General features: G+C 34.9%; 1 protein-coding gene across 1 annotated transcript; it reads right to left on the reverse strand.

Moving 5' to 3' along the window:
• Positions 1–6: 6 nt before the first annotated feature.
• LOC130805157 (uncharacterized) lies at positions 7–18,008 on the reverse strand. Its single transcript, XM_057669823.1, has 5 exons — positions 17,478–18,008; positions 16,409–16,660; positions 16,072–16,215; positions 2,063–2,791; positions 7–538 (listed from the first exon to the last, which is right to left on the reverse strand). Exons 1-5 carry the CDS (start codon positions 17,589–17,591, stop codon positions 308–310), a joined length of 1,470 nt encoding a protein of 489 aa, XP_057525806.1. The 5' UTR covers positions 17,592–18,008; the 3' UTR covers positions 7–307.
• Positions 18,009–22,310: the final 4,302 nt, after the last annotated feature.

Raw genomic sequence — 22,310 nt, forward strand, 5'->3', positions numbered from 1 at the left:
TTTAAATCAGGTTTGAAAGGTCGAATACATACAACCTTATCTTTGTTGGTAATAACGAGCTAATTTTCAATTGTTGATCCTAAATAGAAAACTTTGTGCATAACTTTACTTAAACAAAAAAAAAGTATAATTTAAAGAAAATATAACCCAATTTAATCTGAAATTAAACACTATAGAGCATATCTTTGACCCCATCACGAACAACGGACACAACCCACCAGAGATAATCGACTATTATTTATGTACAAGTTAAAGCACAAATTATCTCCCAAGAACGTAACGGACAATTCATATCCTCAAGTAACAATCAGCTTTGAAAATCCTCAGGGTCACTCTCATCATCATCTCCTCCGTCATGGGAAGAATTATCAGTGTCTCTACCCAGTGACATTAGAAGTTGTAATAGGTCCTCTCTGGAACCTGTATCATCCCTGTTGTGCTCCCGGCTTGATATATGGCTTTCCCGTGTAAATAACTCCATAAGTAGCTCCCGAGGTGAACCTGTATCATGCATCCATCGCCCGTGCCTTGGCCTCGACTGGAAATAGATCATAAATTATTGTAATTAGTACTCCATATGAGTTTTATCCTCATTGCTTTAAAGTCATCAAACCAAAAGAAAAAAATCGATCACTTATCACAAATTGGCAACCTTTTCAAAAAGCAACGGATACGCAAACCAGACTGTTATGGCCCGTCTGGTAGATAGTAATAAACGGTGGTAATGGGAATGAAAAACTAGTATATTTTGGTTGAAAAATCTCTTTGTTGGTATTAGGTGGTAATGAAAATTTGTAAATAAAACACTTTTTTGTGAATAGTTTCATTACCATGGGAATAATATAGAACTTTTGATGAAATTTTACACTATAAATCATTCACATTACCACCATTTAGTACCACTAACCAAATAGACCATTAGAGTACATGCCACGCTCGTCGAACATAACAAAACTATATTTCCATTAAAGTTAAGAGACCTGGAACTTGGCCGAATGCCAGTACCTCCAAAGAGGCTCTCTGCTTCTCTCTTTTATTAGAAAAATAAGGCCCTCACTGAGACAAAGTATTTGGGGTCAATTATTACACAACCTAACGTTGCAACGACAAAAAGTCTATTGCCATCAGATTGTAAAAATGCAGACCACTTCACGACAAATTTAAGGTGCAAAAAAATTCAAAAAAAAATTATACAGTATTAGAATTTATTCCAAGTGAAATGCAGGAAGTACGCATGCTTTACAAGTCACCGGAATTCCAAAAGACATCTAGTTCAAGCTAATACTACACATTGAGAAGTAGAAGCAGAGTCAGGAGTCAGAGTTATCAACCTAATATCCGCACAAGTCAAGGTCCAGGGAAAGGAGGGTACCGGACAGATCATACTCGTGCCCCCTCCAAGGAGAAGACAAGGAAAAATGTGCATACTCAATTTAACCCCAAAAAAAAAGTTCTAGCAAAGATAGGTGTAAATGACACACAACACGCCTGAAAAGATACATGCAACTTACAACACACGTTAATTGTAACTAAGTTATGATGGCAAAAGTAAATAAGAGGCCCAAAAGGTAAATAAATAACCGAGTAAAACTATGGAAGGCAAGGAAACTAGACAAAAACTAAAAAAGATCTAAAATACGGATACTACACCTCCAACTACTACTATATTTTTAATTTTGAAACAACAATAGGATAAGTTAGAAAAAGGGTAGGGAATTGACTGTAAAGAAAAATAGTGATTATAATTTAGAAACATGCCATGAAAAACATCAATTACAGCAAGGGAGTGTGAGAGGAAAAAAACCAGATAGTAACATCCATCCTCAAAATACAACCTGATGTCATTTGGTCAATTACCAGCCAAATGATGAGCAAAAACGACGAGAAAGATATAACTAAAAACCAGAAACAGATATGTATTTCTAAATCCCTGTCTTCGATTGCATACAAAGTTATTTGATATAAACATTCAGGGTAAGAATTCCATTTCCAAATCCCTCGAACGGAAAACTAATGCAAATAAATGAATTTTGATACCATATATAAAAATCCAAGGGAATACCTTAGTAATGTTGGTAGGCAAAGTAGCTCTCTCTTCTGCCTTAGGAGTCCATATCTTGATATCAGTGTCAATTCCACTACTGGCGAGAACTGCAGCATGAGGATGTGACTCGATGCAATTGACCACGTCCCTATCAGCTTCCATTACACGGATGAGCTCTCCACCTTTCTTTCTCCATATAAATATCCGACCACAATCAGATCCGCTCATTACATATTCGCTCTTAGGCCCAAAGAAACTTACACCCTTGATTGTAACATAATTACAGTGACCCTTGTACACTTGGGGAACAGATCTAGCTGCCCCTATGGAGACATCTCGTTCAGGTTCATCGGCATCACTGTGAGTTGATAAAGAAGATGATGGAACAGGATTTGGTCCCAATCCCATATCTTTTGCGAAAAGGTATATATGGTCTGCATTGTAGGATACAAGAAGCTCACTTTGGTCAGAAAAGGCCAGACCAGTTATCCCTACACTCCCATCATTAACCAAATGTTCCGGGCAGTAGTAGTTAACAGGTTGATCTAAATCAGTTGAACCGTGTCCCTTATATCTCCGAATATCATAAATCCGAGCATACTCATCAGATCCTCCAACCGCAAGCAGATTAGGACTTCTGGGATCAATTACAATAGCGTTTAACTGCACAATTGACCTATCACTCGTCGAATCAAGAGTTGAACGACATTTAAAAAGTTCTGTGGCAGCTTTAGTTCTCAAATCAAACTGTATCAACATAAAAATATCAGTATTCATTAGGGTAGTTAAGATACAAAGAAATTCAACATGCTATACAAGCAATATCAGGGAAGTTAGTCTAGAAGACTGCCTGGCCAATTCAAGAAAAACCAATCAAAATAGTTGGTATACAAATAAATGAACAAAATGAGGCAACACTAGCCCTTTAGAAATAATGAATATAATTGGTCAATCAACTCCTTGTATCCTCACTGATTTTAACTACACTTGGACTGCTTCCAAAAAAAAAAAGAAAAAAAAAAGAGAAGAAAGGTTGATGATTCTACTGACTTAGATTAAAATAGGATGGATGCGGCTTTGAAAATTGAGATACAGGGCTATTTTGTATATTTGTGGGTCTTGTACAGAGCCACACGTATAGGTCTTATAAAGATATAAACAAACCCACAATCCATACTTTCAATAATGTGTGTGTAAAAGATTAAGCATGAGTATTTATGATAAAAGATCATCTAAAAAGGTTAAATTAATACTAATCTGGGAAGAATTATTTAGAGTAGATAGTCATCTGGCAACATTCATCTGGGAAGGTCAAAAAGGACATTGTATGTATGTAGTAATATTAATGCATGGGAAGCTCACGTGCGGTAAAGAGACACTTGTCAACTATAAAGGGTCATAATGAGATAGTGAGACACATGTTCAAAGGAGAAGCTAAGAATGCAATAGAAAATAAAGGAAAATTCAATAGAATAAGAAGAGGATTAACACGTCCAAAATGAGCACAGTGACATGCAGAGAATTCTGGGGATTAGTAAAGCATCAAAAGAATGTTTTATAGGCACAATGATGAGCTATAAATACAGAAGAAGGAGCACATAAATAAGGTAACTAATTTCTACTATTAAAGGAGAAAAATAAAGAGCTCAAAGTAATTTATTGATGAGGAGTTATTACAGTTGAATTCCAAAGACCCACACTGATTTTCAAAAGAATATTAATACTATTGTGTTAAATCTAAAGAGAGAATAATTACCTTGATTGCTACTTAGTACAACAAACATTTAGAATCAAATACAAAAGACCTCACGTCTAAATAAGTCCTAAGTAGTAATCCACCTGGCAGCCATAGTGCTCCTGGAAGGACCTATTAGGCAAACTTGTTTTATTCTGATACTGACTTGGGCGTCAGAGTGGGTCCCCGGAGAAACATTCCAGGCCCTGCTAACCCCTTGTTGCCTTTTTGTAGGAATAATCAAATTCTCAGACAGTCTTGTTGAACAACTTGGCAAGATAGCAAAGACAAGTCTCCACCAGCTTTTAAGTTTCTGACTAATCACTGATCAAGAGCTTAAATATTTCTAATTAATTGTTCTGCAAAACTAATACAAGAACAATTTGGCGCTAGAAGGAGGGCCTGTTTTTCTTTCTTTGCCAAAAGTTCACCTTAAAAATTTTCAATAAAAGAAGATGCCGAGCAATGTGCAAAATCAGAGCCAGAATACGAATCAATCCAGAAGAAGTAGGTCTCATAGGAGGAGATCTACTAGAACTGGAAACATAGCACAAAGAATAGTTGATGAAAGGCGAAATCTGAGATAGTCACAGAGCTCTCAAAGAGAGCAAAATGTGTCAAATTCTCAAATGCAGGAGGAAACACCAATAACACCACATGTTGGAGGAATTCAACCACAATTTAATCTTACTGGGGATGCGTTAGTTCAGCTGGCAACAGCGCTGGCTAATGCCATCAGATCCGGAAGTAAGGATGCTACTCCATCTCAGGGAGAGCAGATTTGCTCAGAAAGAAGACGGGAAGAGGAGGATGAGTCATATATCCCTCTTTCTAGTCAAAGACAGAAAATAAGAGAGTCAGTCCAACTGGGCTCTCAGACAAACAAAAGTGTTCGTGTTAAAGAGGATGTTGAGTCAAAACCAGGGAAAAAGTATGCCTTGTATAGGACTCCATCGAATCCTGGAACTTCGTCCCAGCAAGGGACTCATATACAAAAAGGATGGACTGAAACAGTCTACCCACAAACTGATTCCTAGGCAACAACAAGGGAATCAGAGAAAAAAAAAATAGTTTCTGCAATGAGCAGAGTGGGAAGAAGTCCTAGCCGCTCGGGAATCTGGAAGAGGGTTGGTACTTCACAGCTATCCCTGAAGATTCAAGAAGGAGAAGGAGAATCATTACAGGTTGCGAAAAGTATGCAGCCAGAGATTCATTCCCTTGAAGGCAAGTCTCCATACATTTCGAGATTACCCCTAAAATTCCCAGAAAGTCAAAAAATTAGATTTTTTGGGAAGACACCATTCGTGCCAGAGATTGCTGCAACTCCCGCGAAAAGAGTAAAATTCCCAGCTCATTTGACCTATAAAGGGAAGACCTGTCCAAATGCTCATCTGGCAGCATTTAACAATGAAATGGACATGGACAGCCATACTGACCCAAGCTGGTGCAAGAACTTCATCCTAACTCTAGAACTGCACAGAAATGGGCGCAAGGTCTCCCAGATGGATCAATTTCAAGTTTTGATGAGCTGGCAGAGAAATTCAGAAGTTACTTTTCATCAAGAACTGCCAGAACAAAGCAATCCATCGAAATGACGAGCATCAGGCAGGGGAAGGATGAATCCTTGAGAAATTATGTCTCCAGGCTTGACAAAGAAAGCCTTCAGCTATTAAATCCAAAAGAGAATATTTTAACTTTCGCTTTCAGGCAGGGCTAAACTCTGATAGGCCTGAGAGTGAAGCATTAAAATTCAGTAATCAATGGTCCTACCTGAAGACTATGAAAGAGGTTAGGGAATATGCACAATCCTATGTTGACGTGGAAGATTTTAAAGCTATCACTGGGAGCATGGAGCAGAAGGGAAGGAATACTAAGAAAGCCAAAAAGTTGGCAGAAAGGCATGACAAAGGGAAAAAGTTGGTAAGAACTGAAGATTTGGATGTGCTAGGGCTCAACAATTATGCTAACTATACACCACTGAAGGAGTCCAGAGCAAAAATTTTCAATGTACATAAAGAGGATACGAAGTGGCAACGCCCCATCCAAAGGAAGATTGCTGGAAAGAATCCAGATGCGTTCTGCAAATTCCATGAATGTCCAGGTCATTGGACAGAACATTGTAAGTCTTTAATGACAATATAGAAGATTTAATACAAAGGGGTTATTTCCAGCAATACAAGCAAGAGAAAAATCCTGGCAAAAGACATTCAGGAAATGGATCCAAAGAAGAAAAGCAAGCCAGAAATGAAGAAGAGCCTGTACAGAAAAAGAAAAAAGAGATTTTTGTTATATTTCATAAATTTAGGTTATCAGATTCTAAAGCACATCTGAGAGTAGCAACAGCTCCCAGATTAGAATTAATGAAGGTGACTGAGCAGAAAGAACCACCACCTATGCCAGATACGACATTCACCATGGAAGATTGTAGGGGGGTATCATATCCCCACTCGGGTCCCCTGGTGATGGTTGTAGATATAGCTGATCAATCTGTGTATCGGGTTTTGCTAGACAGTGTTGCAGAAGTGAACGTTATTTACAAGTCTTGCTGGGACCAGATGGACCTTGAAGACAAAATTTTGAAGAGATCTTCTACTCCTATAGTTGGGTTTTCAGGAGAATCGGTACAGGTAAAAGGGAAAATTATTCTACCTGTAACAATTACGGATAAACAGGAAGTTATTATCACAGTTCCCTAAGAGTTTTATGTCATTGATGCTCCAACCAGATACAATTGTATTCTGGGAAGGAAGTTTACTGTTGCAATAACTGGCATTCCTTCCACTCATCATCAAACCTTACTTTTTGTGGGGAGAGATGGAAGAGTGGGAAGAGCCAGAGGAAATCAGAAAATGGCGAGGTCTTGCAGTTTCATGAGTAGGGCAAATGCTGAACCGCAAAAACAAAAAGGAAAAGAAAAGGTGTCAGAAACAGAATTGGTACTAGAAAAATTGAAAAAGAGAAAAGGCCATGCAAAAAAATGAAATTGTTGCATCCTCATCTAAGTCTGGGACTCAAAAATCTGTTGAAATAGATCCCAAACCTTCTGAGGATGAAAATAGAAAAAAGAGTAACCCACAGATGGAGAACGACGATCAAGAGATAGAAGAAGTTGCCTTGATAGAAGGAACTGATAAGACCGTAAGAATTAGGGGAAATCTGGATCCTCAGATCCGTCTCCACTTGATCCAGGTTTTGAGGCACAATGCTGATCTCTTTGCCTATTCAGCAGCTGATATGCCAGGCATTGACCCGGGAATAATCACCCACAAACTCAACATCCATGAAGGAGTCAAGCCAGTTAAGCAGAAGAAAAGAAACTTTGGTCCTGAAAAAGACAAGATAATCGAAAAAGAAGTTCAAAAGCTGCTGGATGCTGGGTTCATAGAAGAATGTCTCTACCCAGAGTGCCTGGCAAATGTTGTTTTAGTTAAAAAGCCACAACCCGAGAAATGGAGAATGTGTATAGATTTACTAGTTTAAATAATTTTTTCCCTAAGGATTGTTACTCCTTGCCTAGGATAGACCAGTTAGTTGATTCAACTGCTGGGTATGCGTTGTTATCATATATGGATGCATTTTCTGGCTATCATCAGATCTTTATGGACCTTACTGACAAAGAAAAAACAGCATTTATATGCTCAGCAGGGGTATTTAATTATACCATGATGCCTTTTGGCTTGATGAATGCGGGGGCAACCTATCAGAGGTTGATGGATAAAATCTTTAAAGATCAGAGATGTAGAATTTTAGAGGTGTATGTAGATGATTCAATTGTGAAAGCAAAACAGAAGAAGATATGGTTATAGATTTACAGGAAACATTTGACAATATGAGAAAATATAGAATGAAACTTAATCCGAGAAAGTGTGTTTTCGGGATTAAGTCCGGGAAATTTTCAGGCTACTTAGTTAGCCAAAGAAGAATTGACACAAATCCAGAAAAGGTTTAAGCAGTGATTGATCTGGAAGAACCAAAGAGCGGGCACGAAGTAATGAAGCTGACTGAGAGAATGGTAGCTCTTTCTAGATTCATCTCCAAGTCAGCTGAGAGAATTATGCCGTTCTTCAAAGTTTTGAGGGGAAATAAAATTTTTGAATGGGGTGAAGAGCAGAGTCAAGCTTTTAAGGAATTGAAAGAGCATCTACACAGTCTGCCAACACTGGCAAGACCCGTAACAGGTGAAACATTATACTTGTATATATTAGCTACACAACATACAGTGAATGCAGCATTAGTTAGGGAAGAGAATAAGATTCAACTCCCGATTTATTTTGTAAGTAAATTATTGCTGGATGCTGAAACCAGATATAGAATGATAGAGAAAGCAGCATATGCTGTGATTGTTGCGGCCAGAAAGTTAAGACCTTACTTTGATGCTCATCAACTAGTGGTCTTAACAGATTTACCTCTAGAAAAGAGTTTAGACAAAATTGAAAGATATGGCGGATTGGCAAAATGGGCCGTAGAATTAAATGGAATGGGAATCAAGTACCAACCCAGAAAGGCGATCAAAGGTCAAGCACTGGCAGATATTTTTGCGGAATGTACAACTCAGGAGCAAAGTAAAGAGCCAATCTGGCAACTGTTAACTGATGGGTTATCCAGACTCATTGGTGCAGGGGCTGGGTTAGTATTAATAACACCTGAGGGGAAAGTCATAGAGTAGCTCTGAAATTTCAATTCAAAGCAACTAATAATGAAGCAGAATATGAAGCAGTCATTGCTGGGTTGCAATTGTGCAGAGCTTTGGAAGCCAGAAGGATTAGCTTAAAAACTGACTCACAATTAGTTGTGAATCAGATTCTAGGAGAATTTGAAGCCAGGGATGAAAACATGCAAAAATACTTAAAGAAAACACAAGAGCTGATTTCTGAATTCGATGTAGTCCATGTTGAAAGACTACCCAAATCCCAGAATGAGCAGGCTGATGCACTGTCTAAATTAGGGAGTTCCAGCATGCAAAATTTAAAAAGATCAGTCCTAGTTGAGGTAAAATCTCTCAGTGCAATTCATGAGGATTCAACGTCTGTTTTTAATGTCAGCAGTAAAGATATCCTAGATTGGATGGGGGATATCATCCAATATAAAGTAACAGGAGATCTCCCTGTGGATCCAATCCTTGCCAGAAAGATAAAGTTAAAGGCACTCCAGTTTTGCATGGTAGACGGAGAGTTATACAAAAAGCCAAAAATGGACCATTACTAAAATGTGTAACACCATCTGAGGCAGATTATATTCTAAGAGAGGTGCATGAAGGATGCTGCGGCCACCATCTAGGAGCTAGAGCACTGGCACATAAAGCTTTCAGAATCGGATACTATTGGCCAACAGCAACTAAAGATGCCAGAATCATGGTCCAAAGATGTGAGAAGTGCCAGAAATTTGCACCAAACATCATTCAACCAGCATCTGAATTGAAATGCATTCACAATCCAGTTCCATTTGCTCAGTAGGGGGCTGGATCTTCTGGGACCATTCAAACAGGCAGCATGCGGCAAAAGGTTTTTGATTGTCGCAATTAATTATTTTACAAAATGGATAGAAGTTGAATCACTTGCAGCAATCACTTCCAGAAAGGTAGAAAAATTCATCTGGCAAAACATTATCATCATGTTTGGACTACCAAGGGTCCTAACTGTTGATAATGGAACCCAATTTGACTGTGCAACTTTAAGAAAATATCTGGAAGATGCAAAAGCCAGATGGGTTGATGACATTTATGATGTTCTATGCTTATTTAGGACAACAGTGAAAGAAGCAACTGGCCAAACTCCGTTCAGACTAGTTTATGGGTCAGAAGCACTCCTGCCAATTGAAATTAGAATACAAACTATAAGAGTCAAACATTTAAATCAAGAAGAAAACGAGCAATCCAAGCTCCTAGATTTGGAGTTAGTTGATGAAGTCAGAGAAAATGCAGCATTGAAAATGGCAGCATATCAGAATAGGATTGCCAGATTGTATAATAGAAAAGTCAAATACAAAACGTTTCAAGTAGGCGATTTGGTCTTAAGAAATGCAAAGGCCACCCAGAAGCATGAGCACGGAAAATTATCAGAAAAGTGGGAAGGTCCTTATATAATTTCAGAGGATTGTGTAAATGGAACATACAAATTAAAGACATCTGATGGAGAACCACTAAAACATAAGTGGAACATTAGAATGTTGAAAAAGTATTATGTATAGGAGAAAAACATGTTTGCAATCATTCATTTATAAGTAAAATAAAAAGATTCAATTTAGTCATTATTTTTGAATAATTATATAACATTTTATGTAAAAACAAATGGATAATACAATGAGGAAAAAAAAGCCAGTGGGAAAGCCCTGACTTTTATAGTTAAGGAGCCCAACTGAGTTTATGGGAAAGGCCTGGTTTTTCATAACTAAGGAACCCAGAAAGTGTCTGAAGAAGATATCAGACATGAGGAAGAATGCAAGTAATTCATAACAACCATAAATCTTTTTAGTATTTTTCATTTATGAAAATACTTAAAAATTAGGGGGAGTAAGAGGCAGATAAGAGAATGTAATTGATAAAATTTCAAGAAACATATGTATGAGTTTAAAACAAAAAAAAAGAAGTATTTAGTCAGATGCTTCCTCAAGTCAAGAGGATAAATAGTCAGAAACATTAATAACTTATAAGGAATATATATATATATATATATATATATATATATATATATATATATATATATATATATATATATATATGATATCAAGGTAGTCAAAAATATTATATACATTCACTGGTTAAAAATAATTACAATCAACTGGACGACTTCAGTGTACAATAAAATTTTTTGAAGCTTCTAGAAAGTTACAGGAAAGAAAAGAAGAGAAAAAACAAAAAATTATGATTCGCTGGGTGGAGGAGTCGTTGTGGCAGAAGGAGCAGAAGTACCAGTTCCCTGACCAAATGATGATGCCTTGTATTGGGCCCTTAGGGTTGGAATGGATGAAGTTATTAGAGTTCCAGTAGCCAAGAAGGGTTCGATTTTAGACCATTCCAGATCTGGATAAGCAGTAAAAACTGCATTCATTGCAAGCCAGATGGAACCCTCCTTGGTCCTTGCCCTATCAGCCGCCAGGTGAGATTGAAAGTGGGATTGAAAATATTCTGTTGCCTTTTTTCTCTCCTGGGGCTTTAGGTGTTTCTTCTCAGTCTGAATATATATATATATATATATATATATATATATATATAAAGAAGTAAGAAGAAGGGGAAAAAGAGAACGGAATACCTTCAACTGGAACAACTTCAGTAGAACTGGGGTCTTCACTTACAAGATTTCTAATAGGTGAAATCAGGAGGACTTCCCCAGTTTCAGCTTCACCTTCCATGACATGTTGTGAGTCATGGGAGGGATTCTCACCAACAATCTCCTCAGTAACAATGACTGGAAGATTGGTATATACAAATTGGGTCCCAGCATTAATTTCTGGAACAGGTGTTTCTTCAACTGCAACCTCAACCTGGGGGGAAGAGGTGGTAGAAGGGTTTACCAAGTCCACAGTAACATCAGCTGGGACCCTGGGTACCTCAGCCACTGAGACAGAAGGTTCAGCAACAGTTTCAATTGCTTCATCACCCACCATCTGTATGACGTCATGAGTAGGAAATACAGCAGGGGAGGCTGGCTGTTCAACGGCTAAAAAAATAAAAAAATAAATAAATAATAATAATAATAATAATAATAATAATAATAATAATAATAATAATAATAATAATAATAATAATAATAATAATAATAATAATAATAATAATAATAATAATAATAATAATAATAATAATAATAATAATAATAATAATAATAATAATAATAATAATAATAATAATAATAATAATAATAATAATAATAATAATAATAATAATAATAATAATAATAATAATAATAATAATAATAATAATAATAATAATAATAATAATAATAATAATAATAATAATAATAATAATAATAATAATAATAATAATAATAATAATAATAATAATAATAATAATAATAATAATAATAATAATAATAATAATAATAATAATAATAATAATAATAATAATAATAATAATAATAATAATAATAATAATAATAATAATAATAATAATAATAATAATAATAATAATAATAATAATAATAATAATAATAATAATAATAATAATAATAATAATAATAATAATAATAATAATAATAATAATAATAATAATAATAATAATAATAATAATAATAATAATAATAATAATAATAATAATAATAATAATAATAATAATAATAATAATAATAATAATAATAATAATAATAATAATAATAATAATAATAATAATAATAATAATAATAATAATAATAATAATAATAATAATAATAATAATAATAATAATAATAATAATAATAATAATAATAATAATAATAATAATAATAATAATAATAATAATAATAATAATAATAATAATAATAATAATAATAATAATAATAATAATAATAATAATAATAATAATAATAATAATAATAATAATAATAATAATAATAATAATAATAATAATAATAATAATAATAATAATAATAATAATAATAATAATAATAATAATAATAATAATAAATACATAAATATATATATTAGAAGGACATAAATAACTTGAGGAGAATTGGAAGTAAGAGTCAATACCTGTACTAACTCCCTGAAGAAATTGATCCACAGCATCATTAGCTGGGAAGGAGAAAATGTTAGAGTACCCATGAGAAGCAAATGGAGATGGAGAGTTCACATCCTCAACAACTTCTTGAACCCCAGATGGAGATTCAAGAGTGGTTTCAGATTCCTCAACCACCTCCTCCTGGATAGGCTCCAGACGAACATCCTCAACTAAAGCAACTTCAGCAGAACAGTAGTACTGGCAGTTGCTGTTAAAAGATAAGATGAGTCAGATATCAGGGAAATAGAAATAGTGATGAATGAAATTTCATTCAATAAAGAAACAACCACCTAAGTCTTGGTCTAGGACCAACACAATAACTTATGAGCTCCCAAGAGGCAGATAAGCCCAAGGAGTAACCAGAAGAGGAAGATCATCATCTTTCCAAGATTGGAAAGAAGAAACGTAAACCTCTTTCTTCTTCTTCAGGCTCCTTTTGTTCTTTACTAGACCCTTATTTGAAGGGTCAGCTTGGTCAGCAGCAGCAGCAGGGCCCCCAGATTTGCCCTTTCTTGAACCACCACCTACAAAGGGTTCTGAGACCTGGAAGACTTTTGGGTAGGGATCAACCCAGGTCTCAGGATCCCTATACTCTTTTTTGGTAAGAGGAAGAGGACCTTGCCCTCTTCTGAGGTAGTAAGCAGTGTTGTCCGGGCATATATCACTCCTCCTCCATCTGGGAGCCTCAGCTGGACCCAGAGGGTCATAATAGAACGCAGCAATCCTTCGCTGCTTATAATTTTTAATGGGGACAGGAGGACAACTAACACACATCCTATACAGATGTTTGTTAGCTGTATTGTCAGCCCATGGAGAATGAGGAAGAGGTCTGTAGTATTTCCCATGAAGAGAAATACCCAGAGTCTTCCAGGGAATTAAATTGCCTGCCTGATCTGGGAGAATAAACAAAAGAAAACGTGTGTAAAAAAAATCAAATCAATCAAAAATCATCATCAACAGGCAAATAAAAGAGATTGATATCATACCAGGGGTCAGACAAGAAGATATCTTCACCAAGGACAAACATAAGTCCTGCTGGAATATGGCAGCATGGAGAATCCACCCAGAGGGCAGATTCTTATCTTTAGATTTGATAAAATACAAAAAAGCATGCCTTTCTCTTCGAGAAAGGTGGAGAATCTCGTCCAGTCCCAGAGTTTCTCTAGTTTTGAATTTACTCCAGAAGACTGGAGGCATGCATCTGAAGGGTTGGCCACGCGTCTTGGGCACTCTGACCCAGATGATTTTATCTTTGTACTCCTTAAGGTCGTTAAGTTCCAGGTAGACGACCATGGCCCCGTTTATTGAAGAAAATGTAATAAAAGGTTTATTTTTATTTTCATCCAACTTAAAAAGACTCTTAAAAAGGTTAAGAGTCAAGGGAAGTTTCATATATTCACAAGTCCAAATAAAGGACATAATCTTCCTAGTGGCTTGAGGAAGAAGTTGATTGAGGGAAAGATGAAAATGGCAAAGAATCTGAGAGAAGAATGGGTGAAGGGGAAAGCGTAAACCGAAAGCAAAATGATATATACATAATGGAATAAAAATATTCTCTGCATTGGTTTCAGAGATGATGTACTCATGGGCCATCATCCCTTCTTCGCCAATCCGACACTAGTATCCCTTTTCTTTAGGGATATGGAAGTAATCTTCTAAAACGAACTGGGCTCTGCCCTCTACTATTTGTTTGAAAGTTTCATAGGTGAGCCCAGTGGATAGCAATCTCTTCATCGTATCAGATGAACCCTTAAGATCAAGGGATGTAAAGTGGATACCTTCAAGACCCTCCAAGGAAGGAGGAACAACTGGGTCGGTCCATCGAAGGTGCGGCCAGCTATTAGCTTTCATGCTCCAATCAGTTGGGGGTTCGTGGGGTAATGCTTCTTGTTGCATAAAAAGGGGAAATTCAAAAACTGGTTCATTGGTCAATTCATTGTTGAAGTCAAAAGTCAAGTCACAAAGGGCAGTCTTAGAAGAAACCATGATTGAAGTTAATGTGAAAATAAGTTGAAGGAAACAAAGATTCACAGGGTAGTTTGCAGAAGAACTGAATCAGGGAATGTTTGGAAGTTGTTAGGGTTTAAAGAAAGCGTAAATTGAAATAAATGCAAGTATAAGAATATTTATAGACAGGGAAATCATTAAGAAATTTAAAAGAGGAAAATCAATCGCCAAGAATAAGATGAAAAAAAGAAGATCAACCGTCAAGATGAAACCGCCAAAAATTATTTACATAATACTTCAATAATAACATCTCCGCATATGAGTGAGTATAGCTTATTACCGGTCTCAAGCATGAATAAAGGAGGAGGGTGAGTAGTGGGTTAGTTACAACCAATTCAATAAGCATACTAACATAGTCATATGCCATGATCATGAACTTTCTTGTGGGGGTGTCCCTACTCAACAACGGGTTGCGCTTCTTAGGCCTGGATAATGAAAAGTACGCAAAATTTGTTGGGTTATCACCCAAAAGCAACACACCACATTGCCGGAGTGTGGTGTCAGATGAACAAGGGCATGTTACTTATACTATAACGTCGTCTAAATACAATGTGCCATATGGCTTGAGTTTGGTGTCAAATGGCACATAGGTTTTAAGCATAAGAGGTTAAGGAAAACCAATGGTCTTAGGTTAAGAATGGGATTTTAAAACATTGATAGCTTGACCGGTAGGTTTTTATAACTGGTGAAAATCATGAAAATAAAAAACATTACCATTTTAAGCGTACAAGAGAAGAAATGGATTAGAGATAGGACCAAAACGATAATAGGAGAAAGGTAGGAATATAAATTGTGGTGCTTGAAATTGAATTGGTGTTATTATGGATGAAGGAACATTTAAGGATTTAGTAGAGGAATCCAGAAAGAACGATAGGATTATAAGCAGTGTACCCGGGATCGATGACACAGCATGCGAACCACAATTTAGTTCGATTGACCTCAATCGCGGGTCATTCACGCTCTGGATCGCTCGGAGACGCTATCTGGATCGGCATTTAATCAACCCGTATAACCCATGAAAGTCACTAGATTTGAAAAGAGTAAAAGGAGAAGAAGAGAAAAAGGACAAAAGAGAAAAATAAAAGGACAGGAAACCTTAGCTTTGGTGTGGATTGTATCAATGGTTGATCGTGGATGGTGTGGATGAAGATGAAGGGAGCAGTTGGACGCCATTTCTCTAGACTCTGCCATTTCTTTTTCATACTTGGAGTCTCTCCTCTAGCATGTTTCTCGTTTTTTTCTTTTTAATTAAAGAAAATTAACTAATGTGACTCTTTTAACTTTTCAATGACTTTTGATGCAGTAATAACCATTTTTTACTTTTCAATGTCTTTTAAAATTTCAATGTCTTCTTTGTCTTTTAATGTATTGCCACCACTTTATATTTTTAACTTTACTGTTCAATGTCTTATAACTTATCATTTGACCATATATTTTTGAACCAATATGTATACCAATTATAGACCACAATATGTATGCCAATCAAGACTCAAATAAAATTCATTGATACAACTACTGAAATAATGCATTTAGATCTTGAAACTATCTCCTACAGGGAGAAAAAAATAAAGGGAGAATACAAGAGATAAAGAAAATTACATGTTGAACCAATCCATCTTCACCAGAGCTATAAAAGATGTAAGGACTTCCTGGTTCAATTGCCAACTTATGAGCTCGCCAGTCATGAGTACCAAGCAGAAAAGTCTCCACACGGCCACCTTCTGATATGTGCGCATGCCTTACCTGTAAGCATTAACATATTTTTAGGGAACTTGAAGAGTATCAAGTACCAACATCAAAATATAAAAAGAAGTAATACTCCTCTGTCCCTTCCTTTAGAGTTTGCTACGGAAAGTGACATCTTACGACGAAAAAAGTCACTCTAAGTAGCAGATTCAACTCAAAGGGACAAAGGAAGTATATCCCACGGAAGTACCTCGCCATCTGCTCCACAAGTTACTAAACTACGGTCATCATTGTAAGGCATAAACTTGGCCTGAAATATGTTATCAGCATGACCAGAATGAAATGAGAGTTTGGCACGTCCAGCTTCCCAATCCCATAGTATAACTCTCCTGTCATCAGAGCCAGATACAAGAATCTCACCAGACGCATTGAAGCTTATTGTATTCACACAGCCTCTATGCTTCTCCAGCTTCCTTGCAATATCAAGCTTGAGAACAAGGTCCTGGAACAAGTAATCAACTTCAGTACAGATCATAGTGCAAGCCGTGTCATATCGTATCGGCTGCATAGTAAAGGTTTTCAAATTTAAAGGTATTACCCGCATCGCAAAGGTGAAAAAAAAAAAGCATTTTAAACCGTTCCAAGAGATATTTCATGGTTTAGGCCGATATTTGACGGTAATGTTGCGGTCGTATTGTAAAGGTTTTCAAATTTACCAGTATTACCCGCATCGTAAAGATGTAAAAAAAATAGCATTTTAGGCCGTTTCAAGAGATATTTTATAATTTAGGCCAATATTTAACGGTAATGTTTTGGTGGTACCGTAAAGGTTTTAAAATTTACTGATATTACCCACATCATAGAGGTGTAAAAAACAAAAGCATTTTAGACCATTTCAGAGATATTTCATGGTTTAGGCCAATATTTTATGGTACGACACATTACCGTATCCATTACCGTCACTGTGACCGTTGCCGCATTTTTTCAGTATGATACAGATATTCTGGTTCAGACATATTCATACAATTCACATACCCACACACGGTCACAGGCACACTAAAATAAAACTGCACTTCGCACATCAACAGAAATCACCCCACTTCCGACCATCATAACAATCCCATTTAATCAATCATGAAAAAATCAAAATAAAGACAACCCACAAAACAAAACATAAAAACATTCATCTATCCAACAAACAAAGCCTTAATTTCAAAAGATTACAGTTGATCATTAGTAAAGGGGAAATCAATAAACCAACGAAATTCTGAAAAGAGGGGGATAAAAAATATAAAAAGAAATATGGGTTGAGAAAATACCTCAGAAGCAACCAGTCGATGAGCGAAGTTTCTTGAAGAAAGTTGGCCAACTTCTCTTTGCCAAACATCCACAATCGTATTCTCACGTCCACTTCTTAATCTTTTGATACCCATGATGTTGATTCTTCTATGGGTAATGGGTAGTTTTTGAATTGGTAAATTGATGAGCACAATTGTAGATTCTAAATGTTATGATCAAAACTGTTGAAAAATATGAGCTTTAATGGACAATTACAGGAAAGAATTGTGAGATTTTGGAATTTAGGTTTTCCGGTCGTATCAAGTATGCATATGAAGGAATCTGAGTGTTGTTGGATTTTGTTTGGTGTCAGTGTTTTCTGGTGCATTCAGTAATGGATTGGAGATACTGAATACTGAAGATAATAATCACACCTTTAAGCATTAATTCGAAGCACTTGATTATTATTGTTATTATATTAGTCTAATACAAATACGAGAAACGAGAAACGAGAAACGAGGACTTTCTATTGTTGATTTTCATCGTTCTCTGTTCTGTTTCATATGTATACTGGTATATGTGTTGCACGAATATCTTAATTTATTAAGTTATATAAAAATATTTATTGAATATAATTATTTCTTTTTCAAAACTAATTATTATATTCATCATAACTATATATTACTAACTAAAATGATTATAAGTAAAATAATTTTATTTCACTAATTAAATTAATATTTACTAATAAAAATAATTTTGACTAATGATAATTTTTCTTTCCTAAATAGATCAATTAATCTAAGTATATATTAAATTTAAGGTTTGCTAAACATAGGCTAAATTATTGTGCAAACATGATATCAAACTTCCTTTTATGTAATGAATATACGGTATACTCGTACATAAACACTTTATTAATGGCATGCTCAAAATATATACTTTAATATAATTTTCTTTATCATGATTATCATTGTAAAATTATTCTAAATAAGATTTTAGTTATTATTTTGTAAATATGAAGTTATGAAGTTAGCTGAATAATTAAGTTGATAAATTTTTTGACGTTCCATAATTTAAGAGTTTTTAATTATAAGGTTATTTATAGTTAAAAACTATTCTATATTCTAATTATTTTTGTATCATAAATAAGGTATAATTAATAGTTTAGTCATTTAATTTACTAAAATCAAAGTTACCCAAAATATTTTTTTCTTAAAAAAGTGTATTTTAAAAATTAAAGGTTTTAAATTTGACTTTCTTCTTACTATTATTATTCATTAAGAAATAAAGTTTAATTAAAACTCAAAGTTTCCATATTTAATTAATTAAAATTTAGGAGGAAAAACATGATGTATAAAAGTGACATGTGTCATATTCTTTCATTGTTTTAGTAGAATGTATGATGATACGGAAGGTTATCTATTATTTTTACAAACTGGTCTAAAATTTCGGATCCATCAATTTTGAATCTATTAATTTTGCACCAATTCTTACTAAAGACCGTCTCTTATAGAGACATCCCATTTTGGCCCAGCCCATTTTTAAAATTTAAAAAAAAAATCAAATACAATTAATTACTCTCTCTTTCTTCCATTTTTAAAACTTCTTTATCTCAATAACCAACTTCTATTCATGATTCTTTCCATTTCTCTCTCTTTTTTCCCTGACATTGACTTTGTTTCTCTTACTCTTCAAATATATCATTCTAGGTTGATTTTCTTCCTCTTCATCTTCAAGTATAATTGATCATTGGTTCAACAATACATAAACTAACTGATATGCTAATGAATAATATTATTTGTGGTCGATGCATGCGTTGTAGGGATGGCAATTCAGTCCGAATCCGACCCTAGTCCGACTCGATCCGAGGAAAATAATCCGATTCGAGTCCCGAGGAAAAGGTTATCTGACTCCAACTCCAACTCCGACTTTACAATCCGTATCCGAGTTGGAAACAGATCAGAGTTGGACCTTATTAAAAATCCGACACTCCGACCCGACTCCGACCCTGAAGGAAATGCGACTTTGAATTTGACTTTTAACCCAATATTTTGTTTCCTTTAAAACTCTGGACGTGACTAATTCAAGCTCTCTCTCATACTAATTGTAATTTTCGATTTTGAAAAACTACTTGGTATTTTATTTAGATCAATCAATCAAAATACGACAAATCAGATCAAGAGAAATAAAATACGCCAAATCAAAATGCGAGAAAATTTTTGTTAAATTGTATTTGAAAAATATATTTCTCATGTTAAACTTGAATTCAAAGTACATATTGTTTTGTTAAATTGTATTTGAAAAATATATTTTGTTAACTTCTTATGCTTTAAATCATTAGTACAATATCACAACGATAAAGTTTGATAATAATCCGACTCCGTTAGAGGTCCGAGAGTCCAAGTCGGGGCAATTTTGGAGTATGCATAATCTGACTCCGAGTGGAGGTGGACTGAAAAAAAAGTTCGACTAAAATCCGGAGTATGTATAATCCGAGCCGAGTCCGACCCATTGCCATCCCTAATGCGTTGGTTGAGATATAGTTTCTAGGAAAGTCTTAGTGATTGAACTTGCTCCTCCAACTTGCTCGGGCAAGTGTAAGAACACAAAAGAAAGTGAACATAAAACATTAAACACAACCCTGTTTATTAAATGAAGACAATTAAGATAACTTACATGAGTCCGAGTGAGCATTAATTTGTCTAGCACAATGTCTTCCAAACAGAAGCTCCGGTTGTTCACCCAAGAAAATTCTTCAAGAAATATGCATCAAATGCAAATTACTTTTTTACATCCTTCGAACCATCCATTTTTCAGTCCCTCAAAACCCACATGCATATGGAAGACATTTAATTTAATGGAATCAGTGTCAAGTTCCACAAAACTGTTTTGATTTGTGTGTTTTAGAGCTTTAATTTAATTTTCTAGCTTGTTGTAGTGCTCTATCATACTACCATAAAGCATTTGATGTGCATGGTACTTGAGTCTATAGACAAAATCTTTGTTAACTGTTACACCAAAGGCTTGCTTAATCATAGACATGATCTCTTTTGCAGGCTAGTGTGGTCTAACTTTAAATACCTCTAAAATTGCTCTGCCACCCATCTAGATTTCATCTATCTATTTTTTGTCATGTTTCGTAAGCAACTACGTTCAACTGATCTGACAACATACACACCTCTCCTTGAATCCCATCCACCATACAAGTAAAACTTACACCCAGAAACACAGTTCACAATTACTTTTTGGTTTCTTTTATTATTACCGGAAGTTATTGACACATTCTTCCTTGTAATATCCTATACTTTGCAGCAACATTCTTGTAGCTATCCCTACAGGTGAAGCTTTGCCCAAGTCCCCGTTTGAAGCTCTTGAAGCCAATGTTATTACCTATCAAACGTCCCCTTCTCCTACTCGCATCAACTACAAACTCTTTATAACTGGATCCCTCAACATCTTCTGAACTGCCATCAACAGATGTACTTTCCACTACAGATTTATCCACAACCTTAGAATGACTTTCAAGCTCAAATGAGCCTTTTGGGTTAATAGGCTGGTTATCAAGCAAAGTGTTTTTTTTTTTTGGGACTTATTTGGTGTTCAACAATGCTGTACAACCTGGAAGCAGTGGGTGGGGTTAATTTACTCTCAGGGCTTCTCCTTAATGGCATATTACTACCCCCAACAGCAACATGTGGTCCCCTCCTTCTAGAGGTTAACTCTTTGGGCTGAACAGTTGGTTGCTTTATGTGCTGCTATTTTGGTGGGTTAATGTTTCACTTTCAGGAACAGGTTTAGTTGAATTTGGATATTTATGAAGCACATACACATTTCTAGCTCTATTTTAAATTGCTTGCAAATCGACAACATCAGTGTCCCCATCAATCTTCGTTAATCCTTCCTTCAAACTACAATATGAAAGTAGGAAATAAATACCATCTATCCCTCTATTCCCATTGCATTTAACAGCTAAGTTCATCAAGTATTTCATGGACAAACAATTAAGATCTATAAGAAATATTGTATCAAAACCTCCAACATACATAATACTACCTTTGAATTCCTAGAATTTACCCCCATACCAAATTCTAATTAACACATTATGCTCCACTGTGTTCAAAGTTTGAGATAAAACCCTAAAAATTCAAAATTGTATATTTATAAAATCAACAATCCACTATAAATTGAGGAAAACCTAATTTTAAGCAAAATTCAAACCATTTAAACAGTTTTAATTGAGCAAAAAAAGAAATACTTACTTGTAACTGTAGTGAAGATGTCCTCCAAAATTATAGTGCAAAACCACGAAATTGCCTATGTCAATTGAACCTCAAACTCATAAATGATGATCCGCCATTGAAGAAGGTTAAAGAAGTTAATTGTAGAATTTTTTGGTTAAAGAAGGTAATTTGCATATGAAAGAATGAAATTATAAATTTCGAATTTACTTTTACAGTAATGATTAATGTACTGGGTAGGAGCTTTCATTAAAGAGTTTCCAAGTTATCAGTAAAATAGCCCGTTATTTGCAAATAGGAGGTAAATGTCAGCTCTTTGTAAATAAACTAAAAATTAGCCCTTTATTTACAAACAAACTAAAAGTTAGCCTTATAAAATCAATTTTTTCTAATATAAACCCAAAAAGTACTATTAGGGGGTGTTTGTCTGTTTGGCATGTGAGAATGAGAATTAATTGAGACTTGAATTGAGACTTTAAAAATAAATGTCTCATGTTTGGCAAATGATAAAAATAGATAGTGAATTGGACAAAAATAGTTATTTTTACAAAATTGTCCTTATAACTCTTTTCTCTCTACTTTCATTAATGACAAAAATGACATTTTATATCTTACCCAAGTCTCAACCCAAAATAT

The sequence above is a fragment of the Amaranthus tricolor genome, chromosome 2 (assembly GCF_026212465.1).
Source record: "Amaranthus tricolor cultivar Red isolate AtriRed21 chromosome 2, ASM2621246v1, whole genome shotgun sequence".
In the NCBI taxonomy this organism is placed as follows: Eukaryota; Viridiplantae; Streptophyta; class Magnoliopsida; order Caryophyllales; family Amaranthaceae; genus Amaranthus; species Amaranthus tricolor.